The sequence below is a fragment of the Dermacentor albipictus genome, chromosome 1 (genome assembly GCF_038994185.2).
Source record: "Dermacentor albipictus isolate Rhodes 1998 colony chromosome 1, USDA_Dalb.pri_finalv2, whole genome shotgun sequence".
In the NCBI taxonomy this organism is placed as follows: domain Eukaryota; kingdom Metazoa; phylum Arthropoda; class Arachnida; order Ixodida; family Ixodidae; genus Dermacentor; species Dermacentor albipictus.
The window spans coordinates 312,029,108-312,045,691 of record NC_091821.1 but is presented as its reverse complement, the minus strand read 5'-3'; the positions used below and the strand labels follow the sequence as shown (position 1 = coordinate 312,045,691).

The window sequence follows — 16,584 nt, the reverse complement described above, 5'->3', positions numbered from 1 at the left end:
AAATACTAGGTGGATATTCGTCCACTTTTTGTAATTTAGTCTCATCAATGCTTTTGGCTGTAAGGACAGTGTACCCTTAATACATTGTGGCAGGTACATACCCTACTTCCAAGGCCTCAGGGTACACCTGAAGTAATAAGGGTGATAAGAGGCAATGAAAACACTGATAAAATTCGGCACTAAGGCCATCTGGGCTGGGCATCTTGCCTATCACTAACAAATGAATGCATTCAGTTACTTCATTAATATCAACATTTTCATTTGTATAATCACAACCATTCTGACTTAACTGGGGCAGCAATGATACATATTTACTGGCAGACGCATCTATATCCAATGGCTTATGGCCTCGAAATAATTTTTGATAATGTTAGAAAAATACTTTAGTTATTAGAATCGGCTTGTTAACAATTATTTCACTATACTGTGTATCTAGTATTTCTTTTGACAGTGCATGTCGGTGCTCATCACCCAGAAACCTACTGCAAGGCTGCTCTTTCAGGAAATGCTACACTTGCATATGCACCAGTGACCCTGAATATTTTTCTCTGTACAAAGCATGTAACTTCACCTTGGCACTATGAATACCATCAATATATTGACCCGGATACAGACATTAAAACTCATGCACTTCACCCAAAAGTCTATACAATTCCTTGTAATTATTCTTCCTTTCAAAGGCCAGGATTGATTATCCTTAAATAGCCAACATTTTAACTTCCTGTTTGAATAATTCCTACAGAGCAAAGAGAGGCAAGTCGTTGCAGCATCACAGATAAGCTACAAGCTCAGTAACTCACTTTAGGAAGCACTCACGCTAAAGTAATTGGTTATGCAATTTCCACAATTCCCAGCACATGCACTGACTTTGGTATCGACGGCTACCAAAAGAAACTGAGACCAGGCAATGGTCACTGAAGAATACAGGGTGAACACTTTAACCACAAATATAAGATAGTGCTCTAAGTGAAAAGTAATTTCAATAAAGCCTTATACGCTAGGTACCCTGGAAATGCGTGTAGCGACATCCTGCCTTTTCATTTTCCCCACTGTCCACAAGCTGATAATCACACATCGGGTGTTGCGCAACATCCCTAATTGAATCACGTCTCAGCTTCAAGGACCTACGATCTTGTGCATTACATACACAATTAGTCTCCAAAAAGGACCAATGCATGATCAGTACAGACATGTTGTTCTAAAGATAAAAAGAAACATTTTCATTCACCTAACTTGTTTGGGGGATAAACACACACAAATCTAAAACTCATGCCAGTGATATCAATATCACAACATATTAGGCGCCCTTCCTTATCTGTACACAAATGCATCACATCACATTACAAATAAAAAAAAATAATATGCAACCAGTGGAAATGCTTATTGCATGGCTTACACAAACTTTATAGTCATATAGGAATGGAGATAGAGCAACCTCTGTGTCTTCATTGGATGCAATCTTTGCTTCTTGGATAGTAGCAATATCTAATTTCCTACTGCTTAAGCAATGAAGAAACTGTACTTGCCACCGCTTAATGCATAAGCCACAAACAAAATGGAAGGGAAGAGTGCCCGCCATAATTACTGATGTTGGTGCAGCGTTTAAATGCTGCTGCATAGGTGCATCACTCCCTCCTTGATGAGGTGATGCATTGGCAACCTTTTATTGCACTTTAACACGTGACATCTACAGGAGTAGGGCCCTCCCCAAAGTGGTATTATCAACTTTGACACTTTGGGAACCCAGGTCTACTTTCCTGAGTTGATGCATTGTCGGACAGCTCTTGATGCTTCTTAGCTGCGTCACACATCGATCCCAATTCCACTGATGATGACCGATCTTGAACTGGTGGCAACTCTGCCCATGACATAGTTGGCCCATCGTCAGGCAACTTAGCACCATCCTTACTGGCAGGCCACAACTGCATGTGTACTCCCATCATGCCAGTGCCAACTAGCTCTGAGTTGATGATGATTATAATTTCCATACTGTGGCACATACCCTCAACAGGGGATTGCCCAAGGGGCCGGCCGTACATACTGTGCCAGCGGCAACTAGCTCTTTAGCATGATCACTGGCAGCGATGATCAATGGCAGCGATGACTCTCATGCTACGGCATACATCCACAATGGGGGATGGGCCATGATGTGGGCAGTACAATTAAAGTAGATAAGAACAAATGAAGAAAAACAAGGTAATATAAGAGTTGTCACATTACATAGCACGGGTGTGCAGAACACATGCAGAGTGCCAGTTTCCTTTACATGAAAGATGCAGGGCATTAAATGGGCAAATTTATAGCATTTCATGAACTGCTTCACAAAAACTTTGCTTCACATAGATTCCAAATTGTACGTTGGATCTGCATAATTCTTTTGCGTTACTGTAACTTTCACTGGCCTAACTGCTTTTCAAATTATCTCAACTGATGCAAAATCTTGTTTTTCTGGTGGAGCTCACTATGCGACAAAAGTATACGCCAATTTTCTTGGATACCAACCATAAACTTGCAGCTTCTACTCAAGTGGAAATGAGCTGCTGCTTTCAATCTAACTTGAGTGTCTAACCAGATATACTTATATTTAGATAAAGCACAACATCCACAATGTCGTGCTTGCCGTACAATCACGTCTGGGTAACCATGTTGTAGGGACCGAGGTTAGGTCCACTGCAACAATGAGTGAGTAGGTGAGCGAAAGACCTGAGAACCATTAAGACCAATAGCAGGAGCAGAAGAAGCTCTTTTTTATTCTTCTTTCCTTTCCTTTTTTCTAATCTCGCAGCACAAGGCACGAGACGTGCGCTGGAGCACGCCATGTATAAAAGGTGGCCAAGGAAGATGACGATGGCTGGGAGATTTCCACAAGTCTCTTGTCATATCCACTTTCCTTGCTCCACTACTTTCAGTGTAATGGTCACATCAATCATGGTGTTTGGTGACTTGTTCCTTATTATCAAATTTTCAAATTAATGGCAAACTACAATCAAATTTCACTTGGGCTAAATTGTTTATACAAGGTGTAACACGTAACTTGGGCCAAGAATTTAAAAATGAAAGGCGCATCAGAAGTGAATCAGAAAGTTCATAATGACTACCGAATGATGTGGTACAAAAAAATGCTATGAGTGATTTTGAGGTTGGCCTTGACAAGTATTTCGCTCACACTGTATAGCTTATATTTGTCCTTGCATGTAGCTGTGTGTTCTTTTTCTACAAATGTTCTATGTATTACAAATGTTCTACTACAAATGATCTTCAATATTTGTTCTATGTATTACTGACCCTCCCTGTAACGACCCTCAAGTGAGGGTTAACAGTATGACTAAATAAATAAATAAATAAATAATTGAACCGAATACATACTATTCACACTGGGCTATAGTAACTCATATAATTCTTTGTTTTCCCCATAACTCACTAATCAATTAAGTTTAATTACCCAACTTTTTAATTATTGGCTGAGGACCCCAAGTAGGATATGCAGATTTGTAGAGCATCTTCAGAAACTGCCGATTGAATTGTTTCCTGTACGATACGTCTCATGTAGTCCTTTTTTTCGGGTTGCAAAGAAGGCCCGCAAAACATGAAAAAAGCCACGTTGCGGAGCGTTTGTACAGTGGTATTGTGCTGCTCTCGAGCATGTGTTTGGTGCAACAAAGGAGAAAGCTGCAATAAAGAACATTAAAAGAGAGAAAGAGTCCAGAGAAAGAATACATGTGCTGCTCAATAATGCATGCAGTGCCTGTTTTGATTGGCATAGGTGCATTTTGTGCATAGCATGAACTCTTTTCGGGACAGACCTTGTGTGTATATGGTTTCCCGTCTCCAGCTGGCTTGCCAGTCCTTATGTCGAACAAATACACCACTGGAAGCCATACCATTTAGATGAGACCACTTCATAGACAAAGCAGGCTATGTAGAGCAAGACAATGAAGCTCTAAACTATGCAACATGCCATTTCCATAGCTACACTATTGTTGTAATCATAAAACACATCTCAAAGATCCACAACCCATTTTATCAAGGCCACAGAACTTACAGGGCAAGCTTACTGCGGTAACCAATGCTGACGTATAGTACAAACAGGAAAGATAATCATGCTGTGAATATGTGAAGGTATGAAGACAATCAGAAGTCACAAATGCAGTCGGCAAGTCTCTTTTCGTGGCACTGGTTTTGCCCATGCAGAGCACAAGTTCATCAGAAGTGGAACCTGTGCATACTCTGATAATGTCCACAGCAGTTACTTTTCTTTGCTTATTTACAGTGTTTCATTGGCCCAAACCTTTGAATGCACTCTCCGATCCTGTCCTTCCTTCTCCAAGTACATGTACTTGTGCCTTAAACATCATGTTTAGCAAGACTAACTTATTCGTGCAACGAGAAGTCTTTTTAAAACAGAAATGTCCACTGCACCGGCACAAGAATGAAAATAAGTTGGTTTGGAAGCATTTATCATTTATGCTGACCTGCACCTACTAAACTAACTGGTGCAAGTCCAGAGGCTGTGGCAGAAAAATGGGCAGTTGATGGCGCGAGCTTAACTAAGAGAGAAAACACACACACACGCATGCACGCACAGAGAGAGAGAGAGAGACTGTGAATGGTATGATTAGGAAAGGACAAGCGCAGCCTCCCTCTGTCTTATACGATTTATTTTCTTCCGAGTCCATGTGTTTCCTGTAGAGGTGGGTGAATATCAACTTTTGTGCATACGAATCAGATATGAATAGTAAGTATCGAACATGGAATAGAATAGTCAAGTGCAATTGCATATATTTACAGCAGGAATATTTATTTCGGTATAATTTAGCAACACACCTCTACTGACTAGTGAAAAAAATACAGCTATCATGGTCAAAAGATTAGATTTAAACACAAGATAACTAAGTGCCAATAGAAGAACTGCATGAATAGCCTCTCAATCGACACCTTTAGAGCCTGGTTGTAAACAAGTTTTCTAAGAACGAATGGCCGCTGTAAGACAAGCTTTCCCGAAACAGTAAATAAATGCTGACAAAAAATCAAAAGTTGTAGGGAAAAAATCTGCCGAAGGATTTGTGTGCCAGAAATACATTAAGGAAACCATCTTTGCAAGAAAAACTTGTTTGTGGCATAAAAGATAAAACTGCTATACGACTAGAAAGCTAAAAATGACCGTACAAGCAAAAATCCATAGTAAATCCTCCACAAAACCAAAAACAAAGCTTTCATTACCCATTTTATTTCTGCATTGTTTCGAAAATTTTGGTTGCTGTCTCACTTCTGACAATTTGTAGTACTTTGTTTACCAGATGGAGAGCATCAGCAAGACAAACTGTAGGTTATTGAAAAATATTTGGTTAGTTTGCAATATCCAAAATACTGAACAGTTACTTTTCAAATACAAATATGAATAGTAGTTTGTGTGCAATATTCAACTCTTATTTGACACTCCAAATATTTGCCCACCCCGAGTTTTCTGGGTTTGCAAAACAGATAACTATGAAATCACTGGTACAAGGTCACCCATGCTACGAAACTGAAAGAGTATACCTTTCTCATCAGCCTTGTCCCGTACTGCCAACAGGGCATTGCTAAGAGCCACAGTGAAGTGATTCAGCATATCTGGGCGCATGCCGACCCACTTTGGCGCACATACAAACTTGCCATCATATGTGTATACATAGACGCCACCGCTCTCGACAAGCACAAAGTACCTGTAGGGCATGCCATGAAACATGATCACTATTTATGTTTAAAAAAAATGAACTGCCCTGGATCATTTTACCACCTGGACCAGGTGGTAAAATCAATCAAGGACAAGCACTGTTAGTAGCGCACCAACCACTCTCGGTTTCAAAAACTGCAGGGGCAATGGTATATGCCATGCTTTCATACAGATGCTACTTGTACTGCCATAAAGTAGTAGAACGCACAAAATAAAACAAAGTGAGAGTGTTAACAAAGGGTGCTGATATGTTGGTATGAGTTACATTTTCCTAGCTAGCTGCTCTGTGCTGGCAGGGGTAAGAGTGAGAGGAAGAGAAGCGTGATGCGTGACGGCAAAGATGAATGAAAGAGACACACTGATACGCACTAGCACACAGAAATAAAACCATTTGAAATCCTACAAGTCTGAACCTGTGTTCTTCAAGAAATCAAGCAAGACTTAAACTGGCCTGAAAACTAAATTTACAGTTGAGCATTCTTTTGATGCCAATAGTATTCTGGTGCTGAGAATGAAGTTTCTGCTTCTCTTTTTACAAAATGAAAGTCAATGCCATGCTCGGCAGAAAAGCTCTCCAGTTGTGTCCTAGTTGCAACCAGTGCTCCATAACAAGGAATGATTACCATCATGTCATCTGGACAACAATGAAAAAGCTAGTTTGCAAACAGCTCTTAATGCCGCACTCTGTGCCAAAGCTGCCCACCCTGTTTAGTCTGCAACAAGAAGTGATCAACATGATATTGTCACGCCACCATGACAACAATAACATGAAATACCAGAATAAAGGAAATACACTGCAGCTGCTTTGGTCCTGCCACATTTGTTTCTAAAAATTGACACTCTTACAAAGTGTGCTGTTACAGCATTGGACGAATGCTAAAAGCAGCATAGGCCCAAGAGGCATCCATTGTTGTCTGCGCTACAGTGCACAACGAAGTTCTAAATGAGAAACCATGTGACGGAATGGAAGCAAAATTATTTTAAGTGCAGCATAGCTGAGATTGCTGCGTAAGGAAAACTGTAGTACGATTCTCTTGGCCTGAGAAATGCCATCTGCAGCATTTTGCAACAGCGAACTAAGCTTGTGATTTTGCTGCTGGCCCCCAATGTTACAATGCCAACGTATTCACCAATCTGTTAGCAGCATCACATCTGTTCCTTGTCTATTATATGTAACTACAGAAACTCACACAGGCCGCTTACATCTTTCATCCTGAAAATCTAGCATAGCATGTCAGCCATATGGTTAGGCTAACGCCTCCTGTAGTCTTCAAAGCTCGCGGGACCCCTCGAACTTTTCCTTTCTGTGACCTCTTTTAACAACCCAGTATGAAACTTCATGATGTTAATGGCAACAAAGCACTCAACAAGGACACAGAAATCATGGGAAAGAGAAAAGAATATACACTACCCAAATCTACTGCAGGCAACAAGATAGCCCAAAGATGTGTGAAGGCTGATGAACTGCTGAACTAATCCAAGGCAAAACTCACTGTCTCTACAAGCACAGCAGCACCCACCTCTCGGCCTGTAAGATGAGGCAGATGCTACCTTCCCTCAGATCAAACATATGAGGAGTGTTCCAATTGCTTTTGCTGCAAAAGAAGGGTGAGAGGGCAGTGAGAGATTGCTCGCAATTTTGATGGATTAACAATGTACAGTGATGCCTGTAAATTACTGCACATAATTAAGCCTGTGGCCTCTTATTGTAAGTAGTAAGATATCTGTAACTAACAGCATGAAACTAAAACAAAAAGCCAGAATATAATGTAACTGAAGATAATCAGCTCAGCTTATATATGTAACCAACACTACAAGGCAGTCATAACAACCATGTAATTTCAACCATGACAGTGTTCCTATGTGCTTTGTTAGAAATATAAATAAAGAACTTAGTGTTTGATATATATATTGTTATGGGGGGAATCTATATACAAGGATACATTTGCAAGGCAAGATGCACAACACCGCAGCAATGGTGTGGCTAGCGCGCGCACACCAGATAGCCACACCATTGTCGTCGTCATCATCCAAGTATCGACCACAGGATTGCCGCCCATGACATTACTCGCCAGCGGCAGAAGCACCATCCTGGTACAATTAGGGCTTGGGTTAAGAGTGCTACAGTTTAAGGTGTGAGACATGGAATATGCCACACGTGGTTGTTGCAGATGCTGACTTGGGGTTCTGTGGAGCAATCTCATAGGTCACATTAGTGACTTTCCATGTAACATTGGTAAAGGCCAACATAACGCAAGAGAAGTTTTTCGCATAGGCCAACACGATGTGACGGCAACCACAGCAAGACGGGCGATCCTGGAGGGAAGTTCACCTCCCAGTGTCAGCAGTCATAAAGACATTTTTGGTTAACCTGTGAAGCTGATAAACGATCACGGGCAACCTGGCGGGCGATGTCAGTGCGGGCAAGAGCATCATGAGCATAAGCAGTTGATGCATCTGCATGAGAGTGGATTATGGTGTCCATGGGCAATGGTGGGTTGTAACCAAACAGTAGATAAAAAGGTGAATAGCCAGCTATGTCGTGACAGGAAGAGTTGTAGGCGAAGGTCACAAAAGGCAGGTTGATGTACAAGTCTCAGTGGTCCTCAGACACGTACATAGCAAGCATAACTGTAAGGGCACGGTTGAGGCGTTCAGCAAGTCAGTTTGTCTGTGGATGGTACGTAGTGGAGAATTGATTGGTTAAGCAGGAACGAAGAATGTCGTCGACTACTTTAGACAGGAAGCAGCAGCCACGATCCATGATTAACTGACGACGAGCACCATGGCACAGGATGACATCATAAAGAATGAAATCAGCTACATCAGTAGCACAGCTGGTGGGAAGTGCTCTTGTCACAGCGTACCACACTACGCAGTCAGTAGCGACTGCAACCGATCTATTGCCAGTGGATGACATGGGGAAAGGCCCTGAAAGGTAGAGGCCCACACAGAAAAATGGTTCATTAGGGATGTCAAGGGGCTGAAGGCTGCCAGCAGGCAGTAGGGCGGGTGTCTTGCATCTCTGGCGGAGGTCACGAGCCGCAATGTACTGTCGCAAAGAATGATAGAGACTAGGCCAAAAGAAGTGCCTACGGATGCGATCATACATACGTGATACGCCGAGGTGTCCGGCAGTCGGTGCATTGTGAAGCTGGTCCAAAACAACAGAGTGGAGATGTGCAGGTACAACAAGCAAGAGCTCAGCACTGTCAGGAAGGTTGTTGTAGCAGTGCAAGGTGTCGTTGCAAAGCACAAACATCTGTAGTGAAGGGTCAGAGTGTGGAGAGTTGAGACCGTGTATAATAGGCCGTAAGGATGAGTCGCGGTGCTGTTCGGCAGCTATGTGCACGAAGTCTGTAATGGAGAGAAGGAACACTTCAGGCACATCTTCCAGTGTATCAGGGGGATCAACTGCCTATCAAGACAAGCAGTCGGTGTCTTGGTGAAGGCGTCCAGATTTGTAGAACACGAAATATGTGTATTCTTGGAAGTGTAGTGCCCAAGGGCCAATGTGATCAGTGTGGCCCTTGAGCAAGGATAGCAAGCAAAGTGCATGGTGGTCTATAAAAACTGAGAAGTGTCTGCCGTAGAGGTACAGTCGGAATTTTGCGATGGCCCGGACAAGAGCTAAGCACTCGCGTTCCGTGATGGAGTAATTTTGCTCCGATGCTGGTAGAAGGCGGCTTGCGTAGGCGGCCATGCAGTGTAATCCATGCTGCTGTTGTGCAAGGATGGCACCAATACTGTGGTCACTGACATCGGCACGAACATCCGTGCTGGCTGACGGGTTGAAATGTACAAGAACAAGTGGGTTCGTTAGTATGGCAACGAGCAATGAAAAGGCGTCCACTTGCTCACAACCCCAAGTGAAAATGACGCCCTTCTTGAGTAGGCCAGTGAGAGGGTGGGCTTTTTCCGTGAAATTTTGGAGAAAGAGAGAGAGAGAGAGTAAACGTTTATTGTAGTATAGGTTGTTTGGTAATGGTGGGTGGAGCCCCTCCTCCAGGGCCCCACTGGTTACAGCGGCTCGCCGGCCCTGGTCAAGGGTTGCCAGTTGGCTTCCCAATTCCACTTCCGCGAGTCGCGCCTCCCACGACCAGTTATGGAGAGTGTTGTCTAGCAGCAGCGAGATGGCTGCCGCCGGACGTAACGCGCACTGGAATGTTATGTGTTCCAATGTTGGTGTTCCTTCGCACCACGGGCATTTGTTGCTGTATTTGTCTGGGTACATTTTGTGTAGCCTGTATAAATGTGGGAAAGTGTTTGTTTGCAGGCGGCGCCAGTCCCGTGCTTGCCTCCTGTCTAGGTCTGCATGAGGAAGGGCTTTGGTTCGCCTACTTAGCCGTTGTAATTCGAGGATTTCTCTTGGCGCACCATGTGTCGAGGTGTTCTCTGGGCGGTGTGGCCCGTGGCTCGGCCTGTCATGCCTTGAGCCAAGCGGTCCGCCCGTTCGTTCCCTGCTATCCCTGTGTGCACCGGGCACCAGGTAACGCAATGATCCAGGGGGAGTTCCGTTCCTAGGATGCGGAAGATGCAGCCCGGTAAAGCCCCCCCAAAAAAGAAGTGGCAGGCGTCCTGTGAGTCTGTCAGCACGTAGGTCAATTGGCCCTTAGCTTCTGCGGCGTGCATGGCCAGGGCTATGGCCACAGCTTCGGCCGTTGCAACCGATTTTGTGTGTATGGATGCTGCTGCGGTTGTTCGTCCTTGGCTAGTCACGACTGATGCAAATGTATTGAGGGTGCCTGTATTCCTCTGATACGAACTCGCGTCGGTAAAGTAAGTATCTAGATCGCTTCGCCGTCTTAGTAAGGTGGCTGCCCGCACGTGTCTCCGAGCCACATGATGGACTGGGTGCATGTGATGGGGGATTGGCGCGACATGGATCCGCTCTCGGATTTCAGATGGCAGTAGTATTGTTTCCTCGGCGTAATATTGTGGTGTCAGTGGATAGTGAAGTCCTTGTAAAACCGAGCGTCCCTGAGGTGTCATGTTTAGCCGTTCACACTGCGCCATTAGTGTGGCTGCTGCATATTCCTCGAAAGCGTTCATCATTCCCAATTCGTTCAGTTGGATCGTGCTTGTGCTTTCAGGCAGGCCGAGTGCTGCTTTACAGGTGATTCTTATGAGCTTATCCGCATGTTCGATGTCGTTACGCCGCGTGGTTTGGAAAGGCAGGGCGTGTGTTAAACGACTAATGACGAAGGCGTTTACTAGTTGCATGGTGTCTGCTTTGGTCATGCCTTCTCTGCTGCGTGCAACTCTGCTAATGAGCTCGGTTACGCTCCGGACAGTGCGTCTGAGATTGGAGAGCGCTATGCTAACGCTGCCCGTTTCTTGAATGCACATTCCCAGTACGCGCAGGTGGGATGCCCTCTTGATGGGCTCTCCCTCCAAGGTGGGCTGCAGATCCGGAGCCCTGGTCGCTTGGGTATGTCTAGGTCTAATATGAATGTACACCGATTTCGCAAGAGCGCACCTCATGCCTGCTCGCCTCATATAGCTTTCAATGGTGTTGATGGTCTGTTGAAGCGTGTCCTGTCGGTTTACGTAGGACCCTTTGCAGGCCCAGAGCGTAATGTTGTCTGCATATATGGCGCAGCCAAGGTCTTGGTAAGATCTTCTGTAAGTCCAGGGCCATTCTACGTAAGCCAATGTTAAACAGAAGTGGTGACAATATGGATCCTTGAGGAGTGCCCTTATCTGGTAGGCGATACAGGGCAGCACGTGCTGAACCCAGTCCTATTTTCGCGGAGCGGCTGCTCAGGAAGTCTTGAACGTAATGGAATATGCTTCCTCCACACTCGACATCTCGTAGTTCATCTAGTATTGTAGTGTGTGAAATGTTATCAAATGCTTTATGGACGTCGAGTGCTAGCAAGATTCTGTCCATACTGCCCGGAGGAGGATCAAGCACCTCAACTCTTAATACAAGAAAGACGTCCTGTGCACAGATTCGCCTGCGGAAATCGAACATGGATTCAGGGAAGAGTGAGTTTCGTTCGATGTGGGCTTCGAGTCGGGTTAGAATTACTCGTTCAAAGAGCTTGCCCATGCAAGACGTGAGCGATATGGGCCTGAGATGGTTGAGCTCGCGTGGCTTGCTTGGTTTTGGTATAAGCATGATGTCTGCCTCCTTCCATTCTCGCGGCAGTCTTCCGTCCGGTCGCCAGACCTGTTCGTTGAAGAAGTCGACTAAGTGCTGTAGGGCTACGTCACTGAGGTTGCGCAGCATTGTGTTGGTGATTTGATCAGGTCTAGGAGCCGTGTTCTTCATGAAGGTTTGTGCTGCTGCGTAGAGCTCTGAGAAGGTGATGGGGGCATCCAAGCTCGAGTTATCCTGTCCTTGGTATTTTCTGATAACGCGTGAAGATGTCTGGGCAGCGCCAGTGTAGGTGCGTTTTAGGTGCTCGAGTAGTTCTTGTTCTGAGGCCCTGTATTCTCCTAAGAGCCGTCGCATGACGTTAGACGTCTCGGTGCGCATGCTAGTTGGGTCTAACATGCACCGAAGAATGGCCCAGGTCTTCTTGGTGCTGAGGGTGCCTCTGAGAGAGTCGCAGAAGCTGCACCAATTTTGATTATTCAGCTCCTTTGCATAGGTGTTAGCTTCGTTTGCCAGCAGAACTATTCGGCGCCTAAGTTAGCGATTACGCCACTGCCGCTTCCAGCATTTGGTGAGGCTTCTGTGGGCCTCCCAGAGGTGGGCGAGATGGCTGTCTACTGCTGGTGCTTCTGTTGTGGTCTTTATCTCTCTGGTGGTGGCAGCATGGGCTTCCTTGAGGAAAGTTGTCCAACCTGCAGCCGTGGCTGGAAATGAGGAAGCAGCCTGTTGTTGTTCTCTATACCTTTTCCAATAAGTGAGCCTTGCCACCCCTAGGGGCTGTCGAACTTTAGCTGAGTTAACATTGATACACAATAGATAGTGATCACTACCTAGCGTTTCGTCTAGGTTACACCAGGTGACCCCCACCACATTGTTGACAAACGTAAGGTCCGGCGTGGTGTCCCGGGCAACGCTGTTTCCTATCCTTGTAGGAGTGCCTGGCTGCGTAATCAGTACAAGTTCGTGGGACTGAGTTTCTCGTAGTAGATTGAAGCCCTTGGCGGTGTCACGTTGACAAACCCATGTGGAGCGCCAAGCGTTACAGTCTCCGAGAAAGATTAGTCGGTCTTTCATTGAGAGCAAGGTAGATACATGACTTAAAATTAATGAAAAATCGGCCCTCTTATCCCTAGGGGGGATATATACGTTGGTTATCAGGCACTTGGGACTACCTTTCTTAACTGGCCAAATGGTGAGTATTTGGTAATGGATTTCTACACCAGGTGCTATGGCGACAGTGATTGTCAGGTCCTTGCGGGCCAATGCTGCCACTTCAGGGTAGTTCGAATTGCCATAAAAATGGTATCCCCCAATAGGTATCCACATTTTCCCCACTTCCTGAAGACAAATAATGTCAGGTGGGACGAGCGCCGCCTTGATATATTGTGTAAGCGCAGCATGTTTGTTGTGTAGTGATCAGCAGTTACACTGCCAAATTACGAGATTCTCTTGGTGTGTAGGTGTGTAATTAGCCAGAGTACAGGCTCTCGAAATGTTCTGTGTCTGTGGTTACGGTGACCTTTGGATCTCGGTTCTCCGGGCTAAGGCTGCTACGACGTTTTCGCGTTTTTTTTACTCCTCTGAGCGAGTCGACAATGTACCGCTTAAGATTGTGAAGCTCTGCAAAAAATAATTGCATTTGTGCGCACATATTGTCTAGTTTCCCTTCTAGATGAGTGATGGGTGTAGGCGTCTGTTCTATCGGCTGCGTTTGTGATAGTGGTTTGGCCTGTGTTATTTTCGTCTGTGTGTTGGACAGTTGTGCGGGTGCGTTTGTTTTATGGGTTCCTTCGTGCGTCATCATGCTTGCTATTTGTCGTTTAAGCGTTTCGAGTTCATTTTTCATGCTTTCCAAGCTTGCCTTAAGTTGTCTGTTTTCGGCAACTATATTCTTGTACTCCTCGTTTTGTGTGATAGGTGTGGTTGTGGAGGACACGACCGCTGCTCAGCTTACCTGTGGATTTGTCAGAACAAAGGCCGCATTCAGTGCTTCGCTGGATGATCGTTGCGTCTGCCTTGCTTCTCCTCCCTGGACGCGCTCTCGTGCTCGAGAGCGGGATCTGCTCGGGTGAGGTGACGCTGATCTGGACCGAGCGTTCAGTCGGTGTGGAGATGGCGATTGCATCCTTCCTTGTCGGTCGCGTTGGTCGCTCCTATGGCCGTTTGTCTAGCCCGATTCCTCATCCTCTGAGGCGAACCAGCATGGTTTTGTCTGCCCTTCATTGCGCTTGTCAGTGCTCTTTCTGACTTGAGGTTTTTTCGGTTGCTTGAGGCGTCGTTGACAGCTGCGGTCCCCGGTGACGTGGGCCCCCTCACACGAGGCACACTTTGCCTCACACGGGTGTCCGTCCACTGGGTTTCCGAGTCTGCTAATTCGGCACACTCGCAGGTCGGGCTGTGGACAGACGTCTGTCTGATGCCCTTTTCCATGGCATGTTTTGCACACCTGAACAGTAGCACAGTAAGGATGACACAGGAGTTCGCCTCTGTTGTAGTACACCACCCGAGGTGGTGACGGGCCGCAGAAAGTAAGGGCGGCACTCTTTGTCTCCCAGATCATTCTTGCTTGGATAAGTTCGATGCCTTGAGTGCGTATACGTATGTTTGCTATGAGGGTCTCCGGTGGCATTCGGGGTGGAAGTCCATGTATAACTTCTTGGATAGCTTCCTCTCCAGTGGCAGTGTATACGTTTACGTCATGCGAACGTCCGTTGATAGTGAGGGAGTGGACTCGGCGTGCCTGCTCCGCGACCTCCTGACTCGATGTCGAAAGTATGCCGATATTGGAGCCGGGCTTTATACGGAGCAAAAATTGCTCACCTCTTATTTGGTAGTCGCAGGCCGTGACGATCGCTTCGGCGAGGACCGGCGTGCTGATAGTCTTCAAAGGCAGTCCCTGGTGTGGTTGCATAACTATCTTGAAGTCATCCTTGGGAAGAGGAGGAAGTTTGGGTATGCCTCTTCATCGTTTCCTTAGTTTCGCCGGGTTAGTGCTGCCCGTTGAGTCCATTTCTCGCTTGCGCTCTCGAGCCTGCTGCTTCTTTTGCCGTAGTGTCAGGACTGTCTGCCAGTTGTCATCCGTCCGCTGGCGTCCCCCGGCGTTATGGCGAACAGAGCCTGCTTTTTCCATCTTCTGTTCTGCCTACAGTTGTTAGATCCATGTTCTCTGCTGGTGTGGTCTCACCTTGCATTGTCGTCGTCTGAAGTTCGCTAAGCATTCCCGTAGCCATGCCCAGGCAGAATGGTTGCTGCCGTTCGCGTTCCTCACGCATCGGAGCAGCACCAGCTGCTACGCCGAGCTGGCGTCGGGGTTATTGACGCTGCCCCATAGTCCGAGTTTGTAGGATCGCTGGGCTCCACGAGCTTCACCAAGGGTCACATGGGTAGCACACCCGTGTTCCTTGTATCCTCACGAGTCGACTGGTATCTCGGTACCGTGGGTGGAAGCACTAGTCTACATAAAACACATCGAAATGCAAAGCGCGATGCAAGCAGTACTGTGCTGCTCGGCGCCTCCTTGCGGCTCTGGAATTTTGGACAAAACAGTGGAAGTATGAGCATAGGAAAAGAAAACTGCGGACGTCCTTGGCTGACCGTGGAGTAGGGGACTGACTAACCGGCAGGCTTTGTCAGGGTCTGGCTGCATGTCGGTAGCATCAACAATGTGGCTGAATGTGCACATTTGACAGCGCCCAAAGCGTTTTTTCGACGAGCTAAGTTGAAGGCTAAGCTGAAAGCGAGGACAGTGAAAAACATCAAGCACAGTGGGTAGGCGAGTAAGATGGTTTTCAAAAGTAGTCGAAAAAAAATGGCTGTGGCTTAGGTAAGGTTAAGCCCAGGATGCGAAGCATACTAGCCTTTATTTTAGTTGTTGAACCACTGTTTAGCCTGGTGAACTGCTGTTGCTTGGCTATATTTGGTTCGGCTAGACGAAGAAACAACTCATGCATTACTTCTTCGCCTTCAAGAGTGGAACGCGACAGCGTTCCCGTCGACCCGCCAAGGGGTGTAAGACAATGGGCTACAGGGCAGCGACTACGCGCCCCGCATTGGACGCGGTGAGCGTCGAGCAAAGCAGCGTTCGGCGCGGCAACGAAATGTGCGCCTGAGCAAGAGACGCACGCCTTAGAAACAGCGCGTTTCTAAGGCAACACCGCATTCACTAGAGGCGCTTTTGTACCGCTTTGAAGCGTTGTACTCGTGGCTCAGTGGTAGCGTCTCCGTCCCACACTCCGGAGACCCTGGTTCGATTCCCACCCAGCCCGTCTTGCAAGAGTTGAGCCAAAGCCACTTCTCCTCTGTCGTGACGTCACGGTGTCACGTGATTTCATGGTCACCGCCGCGCCTGAGGAGCTGGGTTGAGCCCTCGTAATATGCTTCGCATAAAACAATAACATTGTCCAGGTAGCAAAGGCATGCACTAGCAAAGGCATGCACTAGAAAGTAGCAGGAGCATTACATAGGCCAAAAGGTATTACTTTATATTGACAGACACCATCAGGAGTCACAAAGGCGGTATTCTCTTGGTCTTGATCATCTACAGCGATCTGCCAGTGTCCCGACTGCAGGTGGATGGAAGCGAAATATGAGACGCTGTGCAAGCAGTCGAGCACGTCATCAATATGCAGGAGAGGATACACATCCTTCTTGGTAATCTGGCTAAGATGGCGTTGGTCAACACAGAATCTCCAGCTATTGTCCTTTCTCCCAAGTAAGACGTGCAAGGCCCAAGGACTGCACGAGGGCTCAATTATGTCTTTGCCAAGCC

General features: G+C 46.4%; 1 protein-coding gene across 7 annotated transcripts in view; it reads right to left on the bottom strand.

Moving 5' to 3' along the window:
- Oseg5 (intraflagellar transport protein Oseg5) overlaps positions 1–16,584 on the bottom strand; it is a 44,520-nt gene that overhangs the window by 16,749 nt on the left and 11,187 nt on the right. For all 7 annotated transcript variants that reach the window (XM_070531563.1, XM_070531564.1, XM_070531562.1 and 4 more), the window contains 3 exons: positions 7,234–7,308; positions 5,539–5,702; positions 3,804–3,868 (listed from right to left, as the gene is read on the bottom strand). In XM_070531563.1, the coding sequence (XP_070387664.1) occupies positions 3,804–3,868; positions 5,539–5,702; positions 7,234–7,308 (304 nt within the window). The remainder of the gene's footprint in view (positions 1–3,803; positions 3,869–5,538; positions 5,703–7,233; positions 7,309–16,584) is intronic.